At 46.1% G+C, this 19,120-nt stretch overlaps 2 protein-coding genes across 2 annotated transcripts; one reads left to right on the top strand and one right to left on the bottom strand.

Annotated features, from left to right (window-relative positions):
- Positions 1–463: 463 nt before the first annotated feature.
- AMT (aminomethyltransferase) lies at positions 464–11,443 on the top strand. Its single transcript, XM_044451125.1, has 9 exons — positions 464–581; positions 2,777–2,944; positions 4,704–4,784; positions 6,450–6,581; positions 6,827–6,905; positions 7,974–8,119; positions 8,465–8,645; positions 9,327–9,482; positions 10,848–11,443. Exons 1-9 carry the CDS (start codon positions 474–476, stop codon positions 11,024–11,026), a joined length of 1,230 nt encoding a protein of 409 aa, XP_044307060.1. The 5' UTR covers positions 464–473; the 3' UTR covers positions 11,027–11,443.
- A 787-nt stretch (positions 11,444–12,230) lies between these two features.
- TCTA (T cell leukemia translocation altered) lies at positions 12,231–18,939 on the bottom strand. Its single transcript, XM_044451131.1, has 3 exons — positions 18,610–18,939; positions 13,234–13,288; positions 12,231–13,077 (listed from the first exon to the last, which is right to left on the bottom strand). The coding sequence occupies exons 1-3, from the start codon at positions 18,866–18,868 to the stop codon at positions 13,035–13,037; spliced, it is 357 nt and encodes a 118-aa protein (XP_044307066.1). The 5' UTR covers positions 18,869–18,939; the 3' UTR covers positions 12,231–13,034.
- Between the last annotated feature and the right edge of the window lie 181 nt (positions 18,940–19,120).

Here is a 19,120-nt window from a genome sequence, read left to right as displayed (position 1 = left end):
CTGCCCCAAGCTATGCCTCTCTTTTCAGGCATCTTGGAGCAGTCTGAAAGAAACTGCTTTAAACAAAGAGCTGCCTTGCTTCTCTGTTCCTGGCGCTCTCACAGTTGGGCATCCTCATCAGGCCTGAGTGAGGCTGTCACATCTGCAACAACCAATAGGGTGCATCTGATGGAGCTTATCATGGAATACATTTATTAGTCTTTAAGGAGCCACCAGACTCTTCATACAGATTCACCCTCCAGTAACCAAGACGGAATTGAAGTGGCGGCTTCTCCTTTGAACAGGCGGCCCCCTGCTCCCCTTCCTCCTCTTCGCGGAATAAGCCAGGGGGCGACCGTCGCTGACCAATCTGACCAATCGCTGGGAGTGGGACTACATTTCCCAGGCTGCTCGTGGGAATTGAGGCTCAAGGGGTAGGCGGGGCTGTAAGGTATTATCTGGCCCGCTCGTAGGGGCGCCCGGGGGCTGGGAAAATGCTGCGGGCAGGTGCTGGTGTCGCTGTTCGGCTTGCCGCGTCGCCGTGTTTGGGGTCTTCCTCCGGGGCAGTTGCATGCGGGAAGCGGGGCTATACCTCTGGGCAGGTGAGCTGGTGCCCCCGAGGGGAGCAGGACTGTGCCACGGGACGGACAGACAGGACTTGCCCGGGCTTCGGACTGTAGAAGAGCAGGCTTGCCGGCGCCCTGTGCCTCCTGGCATCCAGCAGGCGAGGAAACGACCGTCCTTTTGTATTGGAAAGAGGCGGACAGGCGAGGAATGTGGGTTGGGAAAAGTTTGCACGAGTCTGTATATTAGCCTTCCTGACGTACCGGAGTACAATCTTACCTTTTTGAACTCCGATCTTGGCCTTGAGATAACACAAAAGAAAGGGACCCCATCGCATAAGCAGAACGCATGTCTTACATATTAAGCTGCCTCTTAGTACGGCTTAGGACTTTGGGATTCGGGTATGTGGACTGCTTTCACCAGGCAGGCTTAATTCCTGGCATCCTTCCCTTTAGAAATTGAGATCTGATGTTGACCTGTTTCTGTGGAAGTTTTGGTGGCGCTCACCATGCCAAAGACAAGTTAATCAAAAATTGAAGTCTTCTCAAATATGAGGGGAAACTCTTGAATTTCTCCTTCCATGGCATAGACCTCCCTTCCTTTTAGATGAGTCAGGAAAGGTGTTATAACGTGTGGGGAGAACGGAGGGGTTATAGTTGATAGTCTAATTAAATACCTTGTCTTATTGATTGTGCTGATTCCATCACCTCCTTGAACAAAGTTCTTACAAGCTGTGACTCAAAAACAACTTGTATGAATGAAGGAGGAAACTTTCCAGGTATAGGCCCAAATAGAGATGTGACTGCTTGAATCTTCTGGCAGCCTGCAAGAGCATTTCCCTGTCAGTCAATAACCAGGGGGATGAGCACACCCCCTATTTTCCACTACTGAAATGTGTTAGTAAAAGTGTACAGAGAGGGGGGATAATAAGGAAAAATAGGGAAGCTATGCACAGTGCCTACTTTGATTGGAGTCAGAGGCTGGCGTCATAGGGTGGCTGTCTATGACACTGCCCTTGCTGGGAAGAGGTGCACTGGCATTGATTCTCAAATAGCTGCTGCTGAAAAATAGTGTCATTGTTGTGGGGAAGGGAAACCAGGCCCCTTGGGAGGTGTAGGCCCAGGGCTGGAGGTGGTGTAGTGATGAGGACTGGCTTGGCTGAAAGCTAGGGGGAAGAGACGGAGATCATAAAATGCATGTTTGCCAAGGCTCCCCTATAGCCTGCACCTAGTCTGGGGCCACCTGGCATTGCCCACTCTTCCCACAGCTAATCATTTCTCCAGAGTGACTGGTTTTGTCATAAATAGTGTTAGCCACAATTACTCTCTTGAACTACTGCAAACTGAAAAAGTATTGCAGAGCCAGTATGACATTTTTCTTGTGTTAATTAAGATTATCTCCTGGCCAAGACCTTAAGCAGGTGGGAAAGGGATTGAGAAGACTTTCATACCTGTGGCTTCAAAGGGCACACAGGTGTGTTTTCCCCTTGACATTAGACTTGTGATAACACACTAAGCAAACAAGCCTAATGACAAAGGTCAGAGGCTGCTTAGAGACAGAAGTTGTCCCTTGCTCCCAAAGGAAAAGGTGAGGCAAGCCCAGGGGGAGCTGCAGCTTTTTGTGTGCGTTTCAGCAAGACACCCCCGTCTCTTCCTTCAGTAAGCCCACTTTCTCTCTGCCACTGCTGCCCGTTGCTAATGCTCCTCCTCCTCTTCGTCATTGCTACCACTTGCTGGCTAGACAGCCAGAGAGCCTGGGAGAAAGCAGGCAGGCTGCCGCTGCTTTGCCTTCTCGCCGCTGCCACCACCACCGTTGTGTGCCTGCACCAAAGCCAAGCAGCTGGTGAACAAGCGGACGGGAAGGAGCAAGTTCAGGAGGTTCTTAGTGGGCCCCTGCTGGAGTGTGGGCCCTCAGCATGTGCCTGAATAGGTGTGCTCTTGATACCAGCCTTGGACCTAGCTCTAAGTGCAGGTGATTAGTTGCTTATCTATTCTCTTTTGGGGACACTACAGGGTGCCAGCCACGTAGCTATACCAGTCTGTAAGGGGATAGCTAAAACCGGGCAAAAAGGTTCATCAGTCCTTAACGCAAGCTGAGTTGGGAGTTGGGCGTTTGGTCAGGGCTGGGAATGGCTTCGGCGGTACTGAGAAGGAGTGCTTGTTGACTGCATCAGGCTTGCTGGATTTCGGATGACCTGCAGCAAGAGCCAACCACTACTTGCTTTCTCATGCAGGAGAGCCTGAAGCAAACACCCCTCTATGATTTTCACCGGCACCATGGCGGGAAGATGGTGGCCTTTGCAGGCTGGAGCCTCCCAGTGCAGTATACAAAGAGTCACCTGGAGTCCCACCTGCACACACGTCAGCATTGCTCACTCTTTGATGTGTCTCACATGCTTCAGGTAATGCTGGGGAGGTCGAGGCCATAAGAAGGACCCAGCCTGACTCTCCACAGACACTTATCCAGTCCTTCACACATCCCAGAGGTGGCTTTCAGGCTTTGCTGCTTTTTGCTAAACTCTCTGGTCCAGTCTTGCAAGGACAGGATATTCTCGTGCCCTGAGAAACACAGCCTCAAAATTTGACAGAAAAGTGTGTTGAGGGACAATCTCTGCATTTCTGTCACTGACCAGTATGCCGTTTCTGTCACATTCAATTGGCATTCATATATCAGAAAAGGTGCCTGAGAACTGTAGCAATTTACTTAAAATCTTGTGAGTTATGTGGCAAACATTCCCCCAGAAGTCATTTCTGAAATGTGCTCAATTCAAGTAGTGCTCCTTTGGGGTTTTTCCCCACTTCTGTACTATGTAAGATAGGATTCTGATGGATCCTCAGGAAATGCTAGAAGCAGCTCAGTGAGGGAGGTCTGGGCTGACAAGAACTGTAGGCAAGCTTAGGGGTTCATGCAGCTCAAGAGAGAGAGGGAAAGAGAAAGAAAACGTAGGTTGCACTTTCAACATGGCTACCCCTATCTTGGGAAGGATTGAGTGGAATAAGGATCTGGAGAAGCAGCGATTGCTGCCAGTCGAATGAGAGCATTTAGCACAGGTGTGTATAACTGAAGCATTCAAGTTGTGTCCCCGTATGTAGAATCAGCCATCAATTCTGCAAAATGCAGAGTTGCATTTTGTTGGGCATTTGCAGCAATGTCTCTCTTTGGGGCTCAACTGTTGGCAGAATAAGATTCCTCCCCTTAAGGGAGTCTCCCCCAGTTCAGTTTCCTCTATATGCTTTGAACTACAACTCCCAGCTAATGTCATGCTGGCTGGGACTGATGGGCACTGAAGCCCAAAACATCCGGAGGTGACCAGATTAGGGTCTTAAGGGATTTCCGGAGGGACAGCCATGTTATTTGCGGCAGCAAAAATAAAGCATCTATCAGGCACTTCAAAGATGAACAAATGTATTCTTAAGATTGTGGACTGCTGCCACAGCCCTCCTTATTGTTCTTCCTCCCTTTAAGGCCGTTCCAGATGGAAGGGGGTCATGCAACAAAGGCACCTTTCTGCTCAGACAGCTCAGCTTCTGCAGATGTCTTAGATTAGCCTTTGCACTGTTGAGGTGTCATGTTTTCCCCAGCTCTGGGTGTGGCTGTATGAAATTTCCTAGCCAGTTGATGAAAGCCCATGCATGTTTATATTGGTTGTCACTCTTAATCAGTGTTCATTTTCTATTTCGGATAGACCGTCTTTGCTGAGAAGTCTGTCCAGTCAGTGAAGCCAGAACTGGAGGCATTCTGTCAGTTGCTCCTACCTTCTGAAGCCAGAGCTTTCCTGGTTGCAGCAACCCACTCTGAATGCTCTCTGGGGCAGGCTTGCCTGCCCCTTTTCACCACTTGAATGGTCATTTTAGTGCCAGACATTTTCACTCTCCTAGGCCCTTTAGAATCTTTCAGCAGCTTGGGAGGATGTGCTTTATCGACAGTTTCACTGTATTGTGGTGCTGCTTCGATTCTACCGTTGGCTATGTTGAGCTTGTCTTTTTACTGTCTGCCTAAGGTGCAGGGTGGATGGATGCGCATGCATATTAACATCCTTTTTTGCCTTATATCTGACTGGGAGTGTATGAACTGCACCATGGTTGTTTGGCATCACATGGAACAGGCTGTCCATGCTCCTACATGATGTGGGTGATGTGAGGTCACTCTTCCTTTTGCAGACAAAAGTGTTTGGCAAAGATCGGGTGAAGTTCATGGAAAGCCTTGTGGTCGGGGACATTGCAGAGCTGAAGCCTAATCAGGTATGTTGGAGCCCCAGTGGACTATGCAGAGATGTAATGTCTGGAAGAGAGTGCTGGGTTGGGATATGGGACACCCAGGCTGATATCCATGTTCAGTTGGGCAATCTTGCAAAAACCAGTTTGGCCAGCTCATTGCTGCATTTGCTGGGAGAGGGGAGTTGTGGATATATTGTAAATTTCCCTGTGCCTTTTAAAGCAGGCAGGAATCAGGTGTATGCACATGGATACATCGTGGGATTTTTCTGTCATCAAAGTACTATAGGATACAATTTTCCTATAATGGATGAGGAAGTGGGAAGGAAAGGGGGAAGTCTTTCTTCTACGAACAGCTGATTGAAAAAAAAAAAAAAGACCCAGGCAGAGGATGGGGGAGATCTGGCTTGGCAGCAGAACATGTGGAAAGCACTTGGGTATCTTAGCTAACAACACAAGCACAGGATGACTCAGAAGTGTGATGAAGCAGCTAAGAAAGTTTATGCAAGTCCAGTCTGTCATCACACAAGCACAGTGTCCGGATCATGGGAAGTGTTCTCCCAAATGTGGGAGGGCTAAAACGAAGAGGTGGGGTTGAACATTATCTCCAACGACTGTGTGCTGACCTTTTAGGTCCCTCCCTACCTTTGCTGTGCTGAGTGGTAAAGTTTTGTCTTCAACTCATTTGCTTGAGTTGCAGGCCTCTGCATTTTTGTCAGAAGATTAAAATACCCAGCATTCAAAACCAAATGATAAAAGACTCATAAAATGGTAGGGCATTGGAACTGTTTTGTTCCTTATCTCTTTTTAAAAACTAAGAGAGAGAAGGTGATTTTCTGGAAACAGATGAGCATGCACACTCTGCAGAACTCCTCCTGCTCTTTTTAAAAAGCTAGGTTGATATGGTGGGGAGAAAGAATAGTGTTGTTTATCACTAACAAGGACACAAACAATATGCAATATGGGCCTGCAAGGTTTAGAACAAGTGCATTTTATGCTGGTATTTCAGAGGTAAAGGCTGCACCACGCAGGGGAAGATCACTGACTCCTGCTTATGGCTTTGACTTTTTTTCATGTACAGCAGCTTCACACAGGTTGGGACAGCCTTCAGTTTGGTATAGCAACGGCTTCAAGAAAATGTCCTCAGTTGTCACAATTCGACTAAATCTGCCTACCCTGCTTCACTGAAGCTAGGCCCACTGGCACCTTTAGGCAAGCCCCTGCCACTGTACATTCCTATGGCCTGCTGAGGGAGGGGGGCAGTCTACCCATTTCCCCTGTGATGGGCTGCTCTACAGCAGGGATAGAGCGCCAGACAGATACCTCTGTCCCTAATGTTCTTTGACCGCAACAGAAACCACTTCAATGGGGAATTCTTTCCCGAGTGACTGAAGATACCATTGCAGAATTCAAGCACATGACTGTATTTAAATTAATTAAACTTAATTTGTTTTTTAAAAAATCATATATTCCTCAGGTGTACAACCCTTTATGTGCATGCCAAATTTCAGGCATCTACGTTTTATGATCTTGGCACTGTGGTGCGGATGGATGGACAGACAGATGCATATCCTTTTGTTTTGCTAGATTAGCACAATTCCACCTCCCTTCACAGCCGCCGTCTGCTGTCTGTTGCTTGCTGTCTCACAGACCAGTGGCTGGGAGTTGGCCTGAGCTGAGCTTTATTTTCAGGGCACCCTGTCTTTGTTCACAAATGAAAAAGGAGGCATCATGGATGATTTGATTGTGACCAGCACTTCGGAGGAGCACCTCTATGTGGTTTCTAATGCAGGCTGCATGGACAAGGATTTTGCCCTCATGGAGGTACATGTCTTTCATCAGCCAGTCCTAAATGGAGATGATACAGATGGAGCCCCAGTGGAGATGATGAGGGAAGAGCAAACATGGAGCAGAGAAGTATCTTGTTCTTTTCCCTTGGGGGACTTGGTCTTTCCCTCCAAGGCAGGGGATGCCAATCCTCTTAGGACAGATGAGAGGAAATATCTAGCCCTCCCCACTCCCCCCCGTTGTGTGTCATGACCTTGTTGCTATGTTGTTTGCTCTTGTAGAACAAAGCAAAGGAAATGAAGGCAGCTGGCTGTGATGTGAGCTTGGAGGTTTCTGAAAATGCTTTGCTTGCTCTTCAAGGTAAATATTGTCTACGCAGTGGTTGTTCCACCACAGCCACCAGGAATTTGGCAAGTACTGTACATCAGCTTTTTAAAACTTGGGACCTTTCACATGTGTCTGACTACAGCTCCCAAAATCCACAGCCAAGCTAGGTCTGATGGGGAAAGGCTGCTGATGCCATTCACCTTGTGAGAGGATGTACTGTCACTCATACAGTAGTATCTCCAAACTTAATATATTGCTTTTCTGTTTATCTTCCTGAGAATAGTGAGGGTCCATCATCCAACCACCCTGAAGATAAGGGACAGGTTTGGTTAACTCATGGTTAGGCTAAATCAGAGGTAGATGGCCTAGTGCAAAGAAGTCTGCTGTCTAAAATAAATAAATAAAATAAAATAAAAGCTGTCTAAATAAATATGTTTGCTTGCTAAGCTTATTAGGGTCAGCAAAACCTGTCAGGGGTATGGCAGCAATTTGTCTTGGCCCTTCAGTGTCAACCTACTTACTTTGTGCTATGCTTCTCTCCATGGATAAGAGTCCAGCTAGCCCAGCTCAACATTTCTAAGTAGGTCACAAACAGGGCATGATGGCAATGGTCCATCTTCGTTCTTTCGTCCAGTCTTCTGATTTACAGAGGAATGTGACCAGTTAGCTTTAGTGGGTAAGCCATACTGATAGAACTGCTCTTCATGAATTAGTCTGATCCATTTTAGAAGCTATCTGCTAATGGGAATTATGAATTAGTAGTTATGAATTCTATACCCAACTGCCCTCAGGTCCAAGGCATCCTTAGGCTCACTTCAGAGTAGGCAACTCCAGATGTTTTGTACTGAAGCTTTCATAATCCCTCACCAGCATGACCAGTGGTCAAGAATTATTGGTGTTGTGGTCTGTAACATCTGATGGGCATGTTTTACATGTGGCTGGACCATGTCCTGCAGCTGCAATGCTTGAGTTCTTCCTCTGTCATTTCTCTGGGACTTACTGAAACACTTCATGGGCACTTGCAGAGCTGACCCCCAATCCAACTAAATGATGGTCTTTCAGCTTCTGTTGTTCTGACTTCTCACTTCTTTCCTTGACCAGGTCCTGCCATGGCTCAGGTGCTGCAGGCCGGGGTGACAGACGATCTGGCTAAGCTGCCCTTCATGAGCAGTGTGATGACAAGTGTGTTTGGAGTGCAAGGCTGCAGGGTGACCCGCTGTGGCTACACAGGCGAGGATGGAGTGGAGGTACCCCATGGACAGCTCCCAGTTCAGCTTGTCAAAAGTACAAGAGAGATTGTGGGAAGGTAGGACAGGCAGCAGTGCAGGTGTCTTGGGATGGTTTCCACTTGTGGTTGGTTCCCCCTGGAAGCAGGTAAGCTATTTCACACTGGGAAGATAGGATGTTGGTCCAAAAGAAATCATCAGTTCAGGATGGCTGGAGGGAAAAGAGGGTGTCAGTCATGTCCAGAAATAACATCAGATTCCTTCAGAGTGTAAGACTGGGTGAGGAAAGCAAGAGATTAAAATTGGGAGCGTGAAGTGAGTCACAAAATTTACACTGACCACACTGCAATGCTTTCCCATGCCCAGATTTCTGTCCCTGCAAGCAAAGCAGTGGAGCTGGCTGAGATGCTGCTTAGAGACCCTGCTGTGTGGCTGGCTGGACTTGCTGCCCGAGATAGTTTACGCTTGGAGGCAGGGCTGTGCCTTTATGGGAATGACATTGATGAGAATACAACCCCTGTGGAAGCCAGTCTGACATGGACACTTGGTAGGTTTCTGTCTCTCCTGTGCCATTTCTGCTGTCTTGGCCAATGCAGAACTTGATCACAACTGTCAGGACCTCCCAAATCTATTATTATTCATCAGCATAGCATGGACATGGGAAATAATGTTTTCTAGTGTTTTGGCTGACACGAAGAGCCTGTATGGGATAGCAAAGGATCTTCTCTTTAAACCATTGTCCTCCATAAATAGAGGGAGATGGATGGGACTAAGGTAGAGCTGTAGCACCCATTCTTATTGCATATTTGCCCTGTGCAGGTAAATAACACCTGAATAAGGTTAATGGGTAATGGAAATGGAAAAGAACCTGTATTAGGGGATAACAGATTACACTGCACAGGGATGTAGATCCTTAGGCCCAAGGACTATCTGGAGTCCCTCAGAGAATTACAGCCCCTTCCCCACCCCACCACCTTTTCCTCCAAGCATAAACCATTTGGTAGTTGCCTTGCTTTTGTGAAGTTCCTCCACACCTGCACTTGAAAACCTTGAAATGCCTCTCCTAAGGCTGAGTGAGTAGCATTGAGACCTTTACGATCAAATGGGTTGGAATGCTGCTCCTGAGAGCTCTAAAATGGAATCCATCCCTCACATCATGCAGCCGAGCATCAGAAGTAGCTGCTCACTCGGCTCTAGCACCATACTTGTATTTCTGATTGCTTTCCAGGGAAACGCCGCCGTGCTGCCATGGATTTCCCTGGTGCATCTGTCATTCTTAGCCAAATCAAAGAGAAACCCAAAAAGAAGCGTGTGGGGCTGACTTCTACAGGGCCTCCCATCCGACAACATATGCACATTTTCAGCCCAGAGGACAAGGCCATTGGTAGGTGGGCTTTTAAAAACTCCTTCTGTTACTGCCTAGTCTAGGGGTAGGCAACCTGGTGCCTTCCAGAGGTTTTAGACTACAATTCCCATAAGCCCAATCAGCAATATTTATGATCAGGGATTATGCAAGTTGTAGTCCAAAATCTGGCTGGCATCAGGTTGTCTGCCCATGATGTAGTAAGAATCTGTGTAGGAGACCGAGAGTGACATTATAACCTCCTCTAATCCTGATGCTGTGGCTGGCTCAATGCCGTAAGTGTCCCATTCTCGCAGCAGGAGTGCTGGAAGTTTTGTCTTGCACATGCATTCCTTGCCTACAACATGGTTTTGGAAAGCAATAGGCTTTTCAGCATTACTTTTTACATTATTAGCTTTTTGCATGAAGTCATTAGCCCAAGTCACACAATGAGCATGTGATTAATAAGCCATAGCAGCTTGTGAACCACTCCTGCATACCAATTCTTTTTCCTAATCACTCTTGCCAGGCATGGATTGTTCTTATGTGCAACCCAGCAAAGGTCAGTGGCTAGGGTGGTTACAAACCATCCATCAATCCTACAACAGAGTCAGAGGGTTCAGATAACCCACACTGAAGGGCTGACTATGGGCTAAATGTGATGGGGAGGGGGCTGAAATGTAGGTCATCATGTTGTCTGAACCAAACAAACCACAGTGAATAACCCACAGTTCAGCAACTCAACAATTCATTCATTCCTTCATTCATTTCATTCCACTTCTATGTTGTCCCATAACCCAAAGGTTAAGAAGCCATGACTTTTTAGTGTAGCTGGGTTCAAACAACACCATAACCCATAGTTCTGGCAACAACCCATGGTTCAACAACAACCTCACTCAACCTTTGTGGGTTATTATGTTATATTAAACCAGTCAGTGTGGGTTCTTGGTGGGTTGATCATCATTCCAGCCACTCACCCTCACTAGGTCATGATATCACAACTACACCCTAGAAGGGTAGTTAGAAAAACGAGCTGGCACATGCAGGGGTGGTTAACAAGCCACTATGACTTATTAAACATCCCCACCTAGTCCATGTTTATACCTTACTCCAAATAGCTTCCCCACCCTCCCGAAAGTAGGCCACATTCTGGCAGGCAAACCAAGATTACTGCAGAAGGCAGAACTGGACAGCATATTCTGCATATAGATAGTAGTATGCCCTCTGTGGCTGGCTCATGCTGTGTTGGCCTTAGTTGATCATTAAAAGGCCTTAGGCAAAATTAGGGCCTCTGGGGGTGGGGAGTGTTAGACTTTCCAGCGCTTGTTGTTTCCTGACTTGTAGGAACTGGATAGAAGTTACATGTTCCTTGTTAACAAACCATTTACTTGTTCCTCCATGCACTAGGTGAGGTTACCAGTGGCTGCCCCTCTCCTTGCCTGCAGAAGAACATTGCCATGGGCTATGTGGAGAGTGCATACAGCAAACTGAGCACTGCCCTCACAGTAGAGGTGAGGAAGAAGAGCTGCCCAGGTGTTGTCACCAAGATGCCCTTTGTACCCACCCATTACTACACTGTGAAATAAGCCATGGCCTACACAGGCTTTCACTATTATAGCCAATCTGTATTCACAGAACGAACCCCAATCATTCCTTTAGGGTTCGTGCAGAATTATGGAATTAAGACAAGCCAGCCACAGGAAGAAGAAAGCCATCTCAGATTGCTAGCAGAGGGGCAGCCTTAGCATCTAAACCCAGGCAAATGGACAGACATGAGGAAGGCCGCTTCAGTTCCATACCCCTTTGGGTTAATAAGAACATCAAAAAGACCCAGTAACTTGAGATCTCTAGATCCTCCACATGTTCACTTCTGCATGCTACTCTTGCATTTGTCCCAAATATTAAAAAGCCCTTATTGTCTTTCCTACTCTCCATGTCCTCCTCCTTTTCTAGCAGTGATCTAATATGTGCATAGCTAAAAGTAGAGAGAAACTCTCTACCATTACCACCAGCACCAGCCCTGGAGTAGTAAAGAGCAAGTTTATTCGTGAAATGTTTTAGGCTCAGCTAGTATATTTCAGTAGGCTTTTAACTTCTTGGGTAATGGTGGGGAGGACAGATGTACTCCCTGCAGTATAGGGAAATGAATCTTTATTACTACCGTGGGGAAAGAGTAGACATGCTTACTGAAAGGTGAACACAACCCTAGGTTTTGGGTCCACTCTCTCCCAGGGAAATGCCCATATGAAACACAGCATCTAGCACTTGTGCTTCCAGTCAAGGAGGAGCCCTTGACATACAAGTTCTGGGATCCTGGCAGGTTTCATGTCACACCGTTGATCTGCCAGATAGCTTTTGATTGCCTGCACAGGCTGCTGCCATTTAATCATGCACATAAATGGGGCAATCAAAATGAATCCAAAGCCAAAAGGCTTATTCTTCAACCATTTCAAAGAGTAGTGTTTCTAAGGCTACTCTAGAGACATTTTAGAGAGGTACTAGCCTCTGTTCTGCTCCCTGTTCGCGTGGGTTAACAACTGTTTCAGGTGGTGGCAGTCCGGATGGGGAAAATAGTGCAGTACCTGATGGGCACTGCACTGCTTACCTATCACCATTAGCAATAAGAAACCAGCAATGCTCAGGAGTTGCATGTGATCTATAGATTATGCACCTTTGAAGGAAGAGCAAAAATGAACAGGGGATCTGCCTTCTGTACAATGGGTACAGAGTAATAAAGTGCAGCAAACAAGAACTAATATACACAGCTACTGGAATAAGACCCAGATTGCATTTGCTTTTTCCATCACTTCTTTATAATCCATCCATTACACACAACAAGCCAGGGGACAGAAAGCAACATCTGGCAGGAAAAGAGGCGTGTGCACCTCTGGCATTGCACCACTGCAAAGACCACTTCACTGTACCCCTCTAAAGCATGAGTGCCATGAAGTATGGCTTGGACACAGAACTGTTTTATAAAACTGGTGAGGTCAAAGGTAGTTACTGGTACAGATTACAAAGGTTGATTGGGTAGGCAACCATGAAAGGTTTGAATAAGTTGGACTATGCCTCCACAGCTTTCCAATCCCAAGACAGATGTTAGCAAAGGACAGTTTAAGCCACACTGGAGAAATAATTTTTCCACCCATCATGGTCTGCTTCCCTTCTGAGTTGAGCCTGCTGCAAGGCAAAGGGAATTTGAGCCCCACTGCAGAAAGACAAGGGTCCACTCCAACAAGGGGCTCTGAGATGGAAAAGAGGAAGGCTCCAAGCCAGTCCACAAAAGAATCCGGGGTACAGTGAGAGGAAGCTTCAGAAGGGGGTGGAGGGAAATGGCAGCTTCTTCCCCAACCTGAGTAGAGCAATCCTGAGACTTAGTGCCCAGTGAGTGGATGAAGAGCAGCAGTCCTCACAGCACCAGTATTTGCTTTCAGCCAGGCCACAGGATAGGAAAAAGGGTGACTATGGCCACAATGTCTTCAGTACTGAAAGAGCAAGGCCTCTGGGTGGGTGGCAGGCAGGCAGGCATCAGCATCCACTATGCTCCCAGAGGAGCCTGGAACAACAATGGCCTGGTTTTGGTCACCTCTGTCATCATTCCCGATGAGTTTTCATGGTCTCATCGCTTGAGCTCTCCCTGAGTTAAAAGTAAAATAAAATAGAGCACACAGACCAACAACTTTAGTAAATGATAGGGAGAGCAGAGCCTGCATTCCTCTGGCATTTTATCTCCAAAGCGAATATGCAGTCCGTCATCTGGAGGTGCTGCAAGCCCAAAGATGAAGCTACTCACCACACTGAAAAGTGGGAGGATCCATCTGGTGTCCCTCCATTCTGTCCTCCAGGGCCTGAATTGAAAAGAAGAGAGAACATTGTTACTCAGGCTGACATCTCAGCTGCCCCTTTTCTACTTTAGGAAGTACCTGTTTTTCTTAGGGGGCTGAAACATGTTCATAAATCTGGGATCAGAGTGAAATTTCCTTTGTGTAGGACTTCAGCATCAACATGCCTTTGGAAGCTAGGGAAGGGCAAATGGCCCTGGTTCTCTCTTTGCAAAATGCAACTGGACAGCCATCTGAGAGGGATGGTTTAACTTGGTGTCCTGCACTGAGCAGGTGGTTGGACCTGATGGCCTCCTTGCCCTTTCCGAATCTACTATTCTATGATGTATTTGCAATTTATTTACAGATGTTATAGGCTAAGCAGGAATTATGGGATGCAAAAGCAAGCACACAGGAATGAAGGTTTACCTTTATTTATTTATTTAGAAAATTTCTATGCCGCCCCATTCGCTGAAGCCTCGGGGCGGCTCACAAAACAAAGCCAAAATTTTACCAAAATGCAAAACAGTTTGTAACATAGTACATACTATTTCAACCTTACAGTAGCATAAACTGCCTGGGCAAAATTGGATTCAAATCCTCATTCCTTGTGGGATGTAGGTTCAATCCCCTATGAATATTTCAGACTGATTGATGTGGCAATTGGCCTTTGTTTCAAGCCAAACATCTGGTCTCACACATCAATCAATTTCACCACTTAAAAATCATTTCCCATGTTAATTAGGGAACCGTCTTAACTAAGACATTTCAGTAAAGTTACAATCCAGTATGTGGGAGTACACTCCACTTATGTGGGAGTAAGGTCCATTTAACTGAACAGGGCTTATTTCAGAGCAGACGTAAGAATAGCCATGCTGGGTAAGCCCAAAGGCCCATTTAGTCCAACACTTTGTTCACACAGTAACAAACTAGCTGTCCACAGGATCCGTCAAGCATCCATGCGTGAAGAAGTTTTGTTTGCCCAAACACTTAGCAACTGGTATATGCAGGCATTCCAGGACTGGTAAAGGAGGTGGCACATACTTAGCCACTGAGAACCTCCTCCTGAATGAATCTGGCAAATCCCCTTTTAAAGTTACCGAGACTGGTTGTCATCACCACTTCTGGTGACAGTGAATTCCATACTTCCATACTGGTGAAGAAGTACTTGCTTTTATCTGTCAGCTTCATGGGATGTCCCAAGGTTTAAGTGTTATGGGAAAAGTAGAAAAATGTTTCCCTCTCCACACCATGCCAAATTTTAAACAGCTCTATCATATCTCCACTTACTTTCCTTTTTTCTAAATTAAATATCTCCATTACTGTTACTGTTCCAGCGCCTTCAACATGCATAGGACTGTGCTGTGATTCACCAGACCATTGCAGGCTCAGTAAAGATGAGTTTTGGTATGTAGCACAAGCAGCCCCCTTTTGAGATGGATTTTTGGGAATGATGGAAGTTATAGTCCAACATATCTGGAAGGAAAGTTATCTTAGAATGTTTCTCAGATTTAAATTCTCATAGACTCATAGAATAGTAGAGTTTAAAGGGGCCATGAAGGCCACTGAGTCCAACCACCTGCTGTTGCAGGACACAAATTTACACCATCCTGCTCAGATGGCTGTCCAGTTTCTTTTTGAATGTCTCTAGTGCGGGGGAGCCCACCACCTCTCTAGGCAGCTGTTCTGCGCTGTTACAAGGCCAAGGGTCTTGTAATGTTTCAGCGTGAGAGTGTGTGTGAGGGGGGTGTTTCTGCAAAACTCTGAGGTGAGTTAACTTTTAAGGAAGTGTAGAATCAGATGAATAGTATTTCTGGAAATTTAAGAAGAGCTTCCTAGATGGCCAGGTAATACAACAAAACAATTTGGCTTTAACCCTGTACCATACCCCTGTATTACCCCAATTAAGTGGGGGAAATGTAATAGAAACCAGAAAATATCATTAATGAAGACTTAAATTACATGATAATTTAGAACTTAAGATGTCAAAGGAGGAGGAGCCAGTGACATTAGAGTGCATTGCTCAGGTTTAAGAAGAAAGGATTGTTGAAAATGAAGGGTAAAAAACTAATTTTATAGTTGATGCTGACTGGCACTACCTAAAGTGGCAACTCTATTTGGCTTTTAGTTCTATGTTCACAAAGAACTAATTATGATATATTTGGTATTCTAAGTGCAATATGGGATCACATTCAGGGAAATGGATACCAATTCATACCAATGGGCTTAGAAAACATTAACTGAAGGGACTTCTCACTTTTCAGGCTTTGCTTTGTGCTTAAAGCAGAAGGCTTTGTGTTTTGTGAAAGAGATCCCAGTCAATCCCTTGACATCTGTAGCTGGGGCCAAAAGGTCCACCAGTCTGAGAGCCTGAAAAACCACTATCAAGCAATATCGAACAAGATAGGCCACCTTTATCTGTCCAATGTGCTTGGACTTGACCAGTAGTTAAGTACCATTTAGGTCCTAAACTGTTCCTGCTGAAATGACATTAATTTAAGATCAGTATTTTCTTATGGCAAGGCATACTTCAAGGCTTGCTTCCCATCAGAGGGAAGGATCAAGGCACCCATAGTGTGCAGCAGATTCAGTATTGCTCACCCGGGTTTCTCTCACCTGATTTCAGGAGCCCTGCTAGTTCACTAATATCTTTTAAAAGGCCCCCTTTGCTCTTGTGACACATGACTGATATTACAGTGTGCACAAACAGTGCCTTGAAATGATAGCCTTCTCATAGTTCAGAGCTCCTTCATCTTTTATGGGAGAGTTTGCAGAAGGGTGAAATGACAGCATCTCCTGCCATTGCAACAGGATATCAAGAGGCAAGCAGCTTGCCTGAATCTTTGGAAATTTGTTTTTGGCACCTAGGGATTGGAAATACTTGTCATCACTGTGCCCAGTTGTTGCCTTGGGATACTGAAAGGAAGGCGTTCTGCAGTATCTAAAAGACTAATATTCACTTTGACATTAGTTTTTGTGCCCAAGAGTATGCTTCAACAGGTTTTTCAAGATTTGATGTTAGTTCTTAAGAACTGGGAATGTTTTCTATGCTGTGGTCTCAGTGATTGTCACCAAGGCCATGTTATGTTAAGAACTTGCAATCTCTAACACTTGTAGGTATTTACCTTTGTGGAAACCTGATGCTCCCTTAATCTAGATTTTGAGGTTATTTTTGGAAAAATAAAATATGCCCAGTTCATATACTACTTCCTCTGTGAAGTTGCTTCCTTCTAAATCAGGGTTGTGCATTGCATACAGTTCCTGCACCCTGTAGTTGGCCAGCTGCCTTCAAATTAGGTGCAGGTTACTATCCCATCACTGGTGTTGAAATAAGATTCAGTTGCCAGTCAGGTCAACTTCTATAGATAGAATGGTGGTGTGTGTGTGTGTGTATTGTCTCAGGCAGCAAAATGTCTTGGGCAAACCAAGCCTGTAATGTCTTCCCAAAGAACAGGAGATATTTCTGAAGCCCAAGTATGTCCTGAAGTGTTCTCTCTCTTCATTTCATTGCTCAGCACTGTAGCAGAGTGTCCTGTAGGTGGGACAGACTATGGACTATCTCTATATCATAAAATAGAACAGGGAATTGACAGTGGCCTGGCTTGCATGTAAAGAGAGCATTTGGCATAGAACAATCCAGGACACACTGCTTGTAACTACTTGACATTTACTGGACAGTTTGTCCTTATAGCATGAATTAGTATTATGATGCTGTCCATTTAAAGTCAGGCAAATGTTGCAGACAAATTTCCTTGAACCTTATGGCAACAGTTCAATTAAATAAGCTTAAACAGAAAAAAGGCCTGCATGTGAAAACTTGTATAGGAGTGCACCTTAAGTCGTTCACTTAGTGTCTGGGTTTAAGCCAATTTATTTTACTAACTTTAAAAAACCCATTAATCTTACAAGCTGTTTCAGTTTAAATTGATTTGTTTGAATTAAACTGAAAATATGTTATCAAAAAATTATCTTTGCTATCTAACTTTTTTTCTTCTCAAGTACTGAGATCAGACTGGTTTGCTATGACTTTTTAAACAATTCAGACAGTATTAATTATGAAAATTAACTCATGAAAATAAAGTCACATATATTAGTCATCTTTTCAACCAGACCTTGCAAATGAATCATCTTGTTAATTACTAGGATTAAACTGTAATTCTCCACAAGGAACTCAGGAAGCTGTCTTATACCAGCAGAAGTCTAATGCCCTGTTCTGTGGCTGTGCAATCCAGTGAGACTGGACAAGCAAGGCTACGAAACACAACAGAGTCTGGTCATTGAAATGGGCATCAGGTAGTTTTGGGAAGAGGGTGGTTCTCCCACTCTCAGATATGGCCCTCTATGGAATATTAGCTCAGTGGCATGAGAGGTATTTGTGTTAAACATGGGTGGCTGGTGTGGCAATAGGTGTCCCCATTGACAGGCAGGACTACCACCAAGTCTTCTTGCCAGAGCTATGCACACTCAACCCATACAGCTCTCTTGCTAGCAGCACTGACCATTGGACACACCTCAGGGAACTAGAGACCAGACACTGATCCCTAGAATGTCTGAGTCTTGCAGATTATAACAGGCTAAAGGCAGCAGACTTTGCCTCTGTAAGACCAGGAGAAGGGAAGGGGTGAAGATGGATGGGAGGAAGACACAAGCAGAACAGAGAAGGCTGTGGGGGAAAGATGCAGAAGGGCTCACCGGGATGCATGCAGAGGCAGCTTTGTGAGCGGGAAGAGTAAAAGGCTTGCATGGAGCAGGTTATGCAGAGTGAAGGCAGCAGCTGCTGGGGCAGAAGCAGCAGAACAGTCTGATTCATTCCAGCAGCAGCTGGAATGAATCAAACCTTGGTTGTTACATGTAAACAGTCCACATATACAGTCTACAAAAGGCTGTCAAATGATTTTGATTTGATTGATTTCTAGTTATCTGGTTGTTAATCTAACAAAATTAGTATTCAGCTGGTCAATAGCGCAAATCTGTTTTGACAAGTCAAACGCCAGGCCTGCTTCACCTGGCCAGAAGCAGAATGCTTCTGAATGATATGATTACACATTCGGGTGCCAGCCACTGCAGTCCTGTGGAGATGGTACTCTTCTGAGGGGAATCTTCATAAGGTAGTGAGACAGGGTATTCTCTGCTCCAGTTCACCTTATGTCAACGTATCAGGCATCATGATCAAAAAGGAGCCTACCCATGCAAAGCCCACTCAAATACCTGCGGATGATCGAGAAAGACTGGACTAACGTGCAATAGTTTCGTGTACGAAGGGCCTTATCTGAACATGGTAAGAGCGTCACCTCCAAGCTGTGGAGGGCCGTCGGCCAAAACGACCTCTATGGGCCCCCAAGCCATACCTTGCCGGTAGTAGAGGCCGGTGACGGTGCTTCCGTAGACCCGCCAGGCCACCTGGATGCCCAGCAGGCTCACTAGCAGCCAGAGCAAAAGCAGCTGGAAGAGAGCGGCCCGCAAGTCCTGGGCCTCCCAGTCCGACCTGAACTCCTGCCCGAGCCAAGTGAGAGTCCGCAGCAGTCGCGTAGGGGCCTCCCATTCCCCAGAACCGGTCGCGGTCGCCGCCGCCGCCGCCACAGCTTCCTCGGCCGCCGCCGCCGCCATCCGTCCTCGCTCCCTCCCTCCGTCCCTCCCTCGCCGGCGTCCGCGCAATGGCGCTGCCAAGGAGACGCGCTGCGCCACCAGCTTCGGAAAACTGTCACTCGAGTCACACTACGCATGCGCCTTTCTTTTCTTTTCTGTTTTTTTGGCAGGCCCCACCCCGCTTGCCCTCAATGTTTGCAACGGAGGGCGACGCAGTGTCCTGACGTATTAAGCCCCACTGAACACAACGGGACTTACTTTCGGGTTCGTAAG

Source organism: Varanus komodoensis, unplaced genomic scaffold (genome assembly GCF_004798865.1).
Source record: "Varanus komodoensis strain SLA01 unplaced genomic scaffold, ASM479886v1 scaffold6_2, whole genome shotgun sequence".
Classification (NCBI taxonomy): Eukaryota; Metazoa; Chordata; class Lepidosauria; order Squamata; family Varanidae; genus Varanus; species Varanus komodoensis.
This window is presented reverse-complemented; position numbering and strand designations above follow the sequence as displayed.

Coding starts and splice junctions, on each gene's coding strand:
- TCTA (XM_044451131.1), bottom strand. CDS start 18,868: ATGGCGGCGGCGGCGGCCGAGGAAGCTGTGGCGGCGGCGGCGGCGACC. Junction 13,289..18,609: donor CGGCCTCTACTACCGGCAAG/GTATGGCTTGGG, acceptor TTTTCAATTCAG/GCCCTGGAGGACAGAATGGA. Junction 13,078..13,233: donor TCCTCCCACTTTTCAGTGTG/GTGAGTAGCTTC, acceptor CTTTTAACTCAG/GGAGAGCTCAAGCGATGAGA.
- AMT (XM_044451125.1), top strand. CDS start 474: ATGCTGCGGGCAGGTGCTGGTGTCGCTGTTCGGCTTGCCGCGTCGCCG. Junction 6,582..6,826: donor AGGATTTTGCCCTCATGGAG/GTACATGTCTTT, acceptor TTGCTCTTGTAG/AACAAAGCAAAGGAAATGAA. Junction 6,906..7,973: donor TGCTTTGCTTGCTCTTCAAG/GTAAATATTGTC, acceptor TTCCTTGACCAG/GTCCTGCCATGGCTCAGGTG.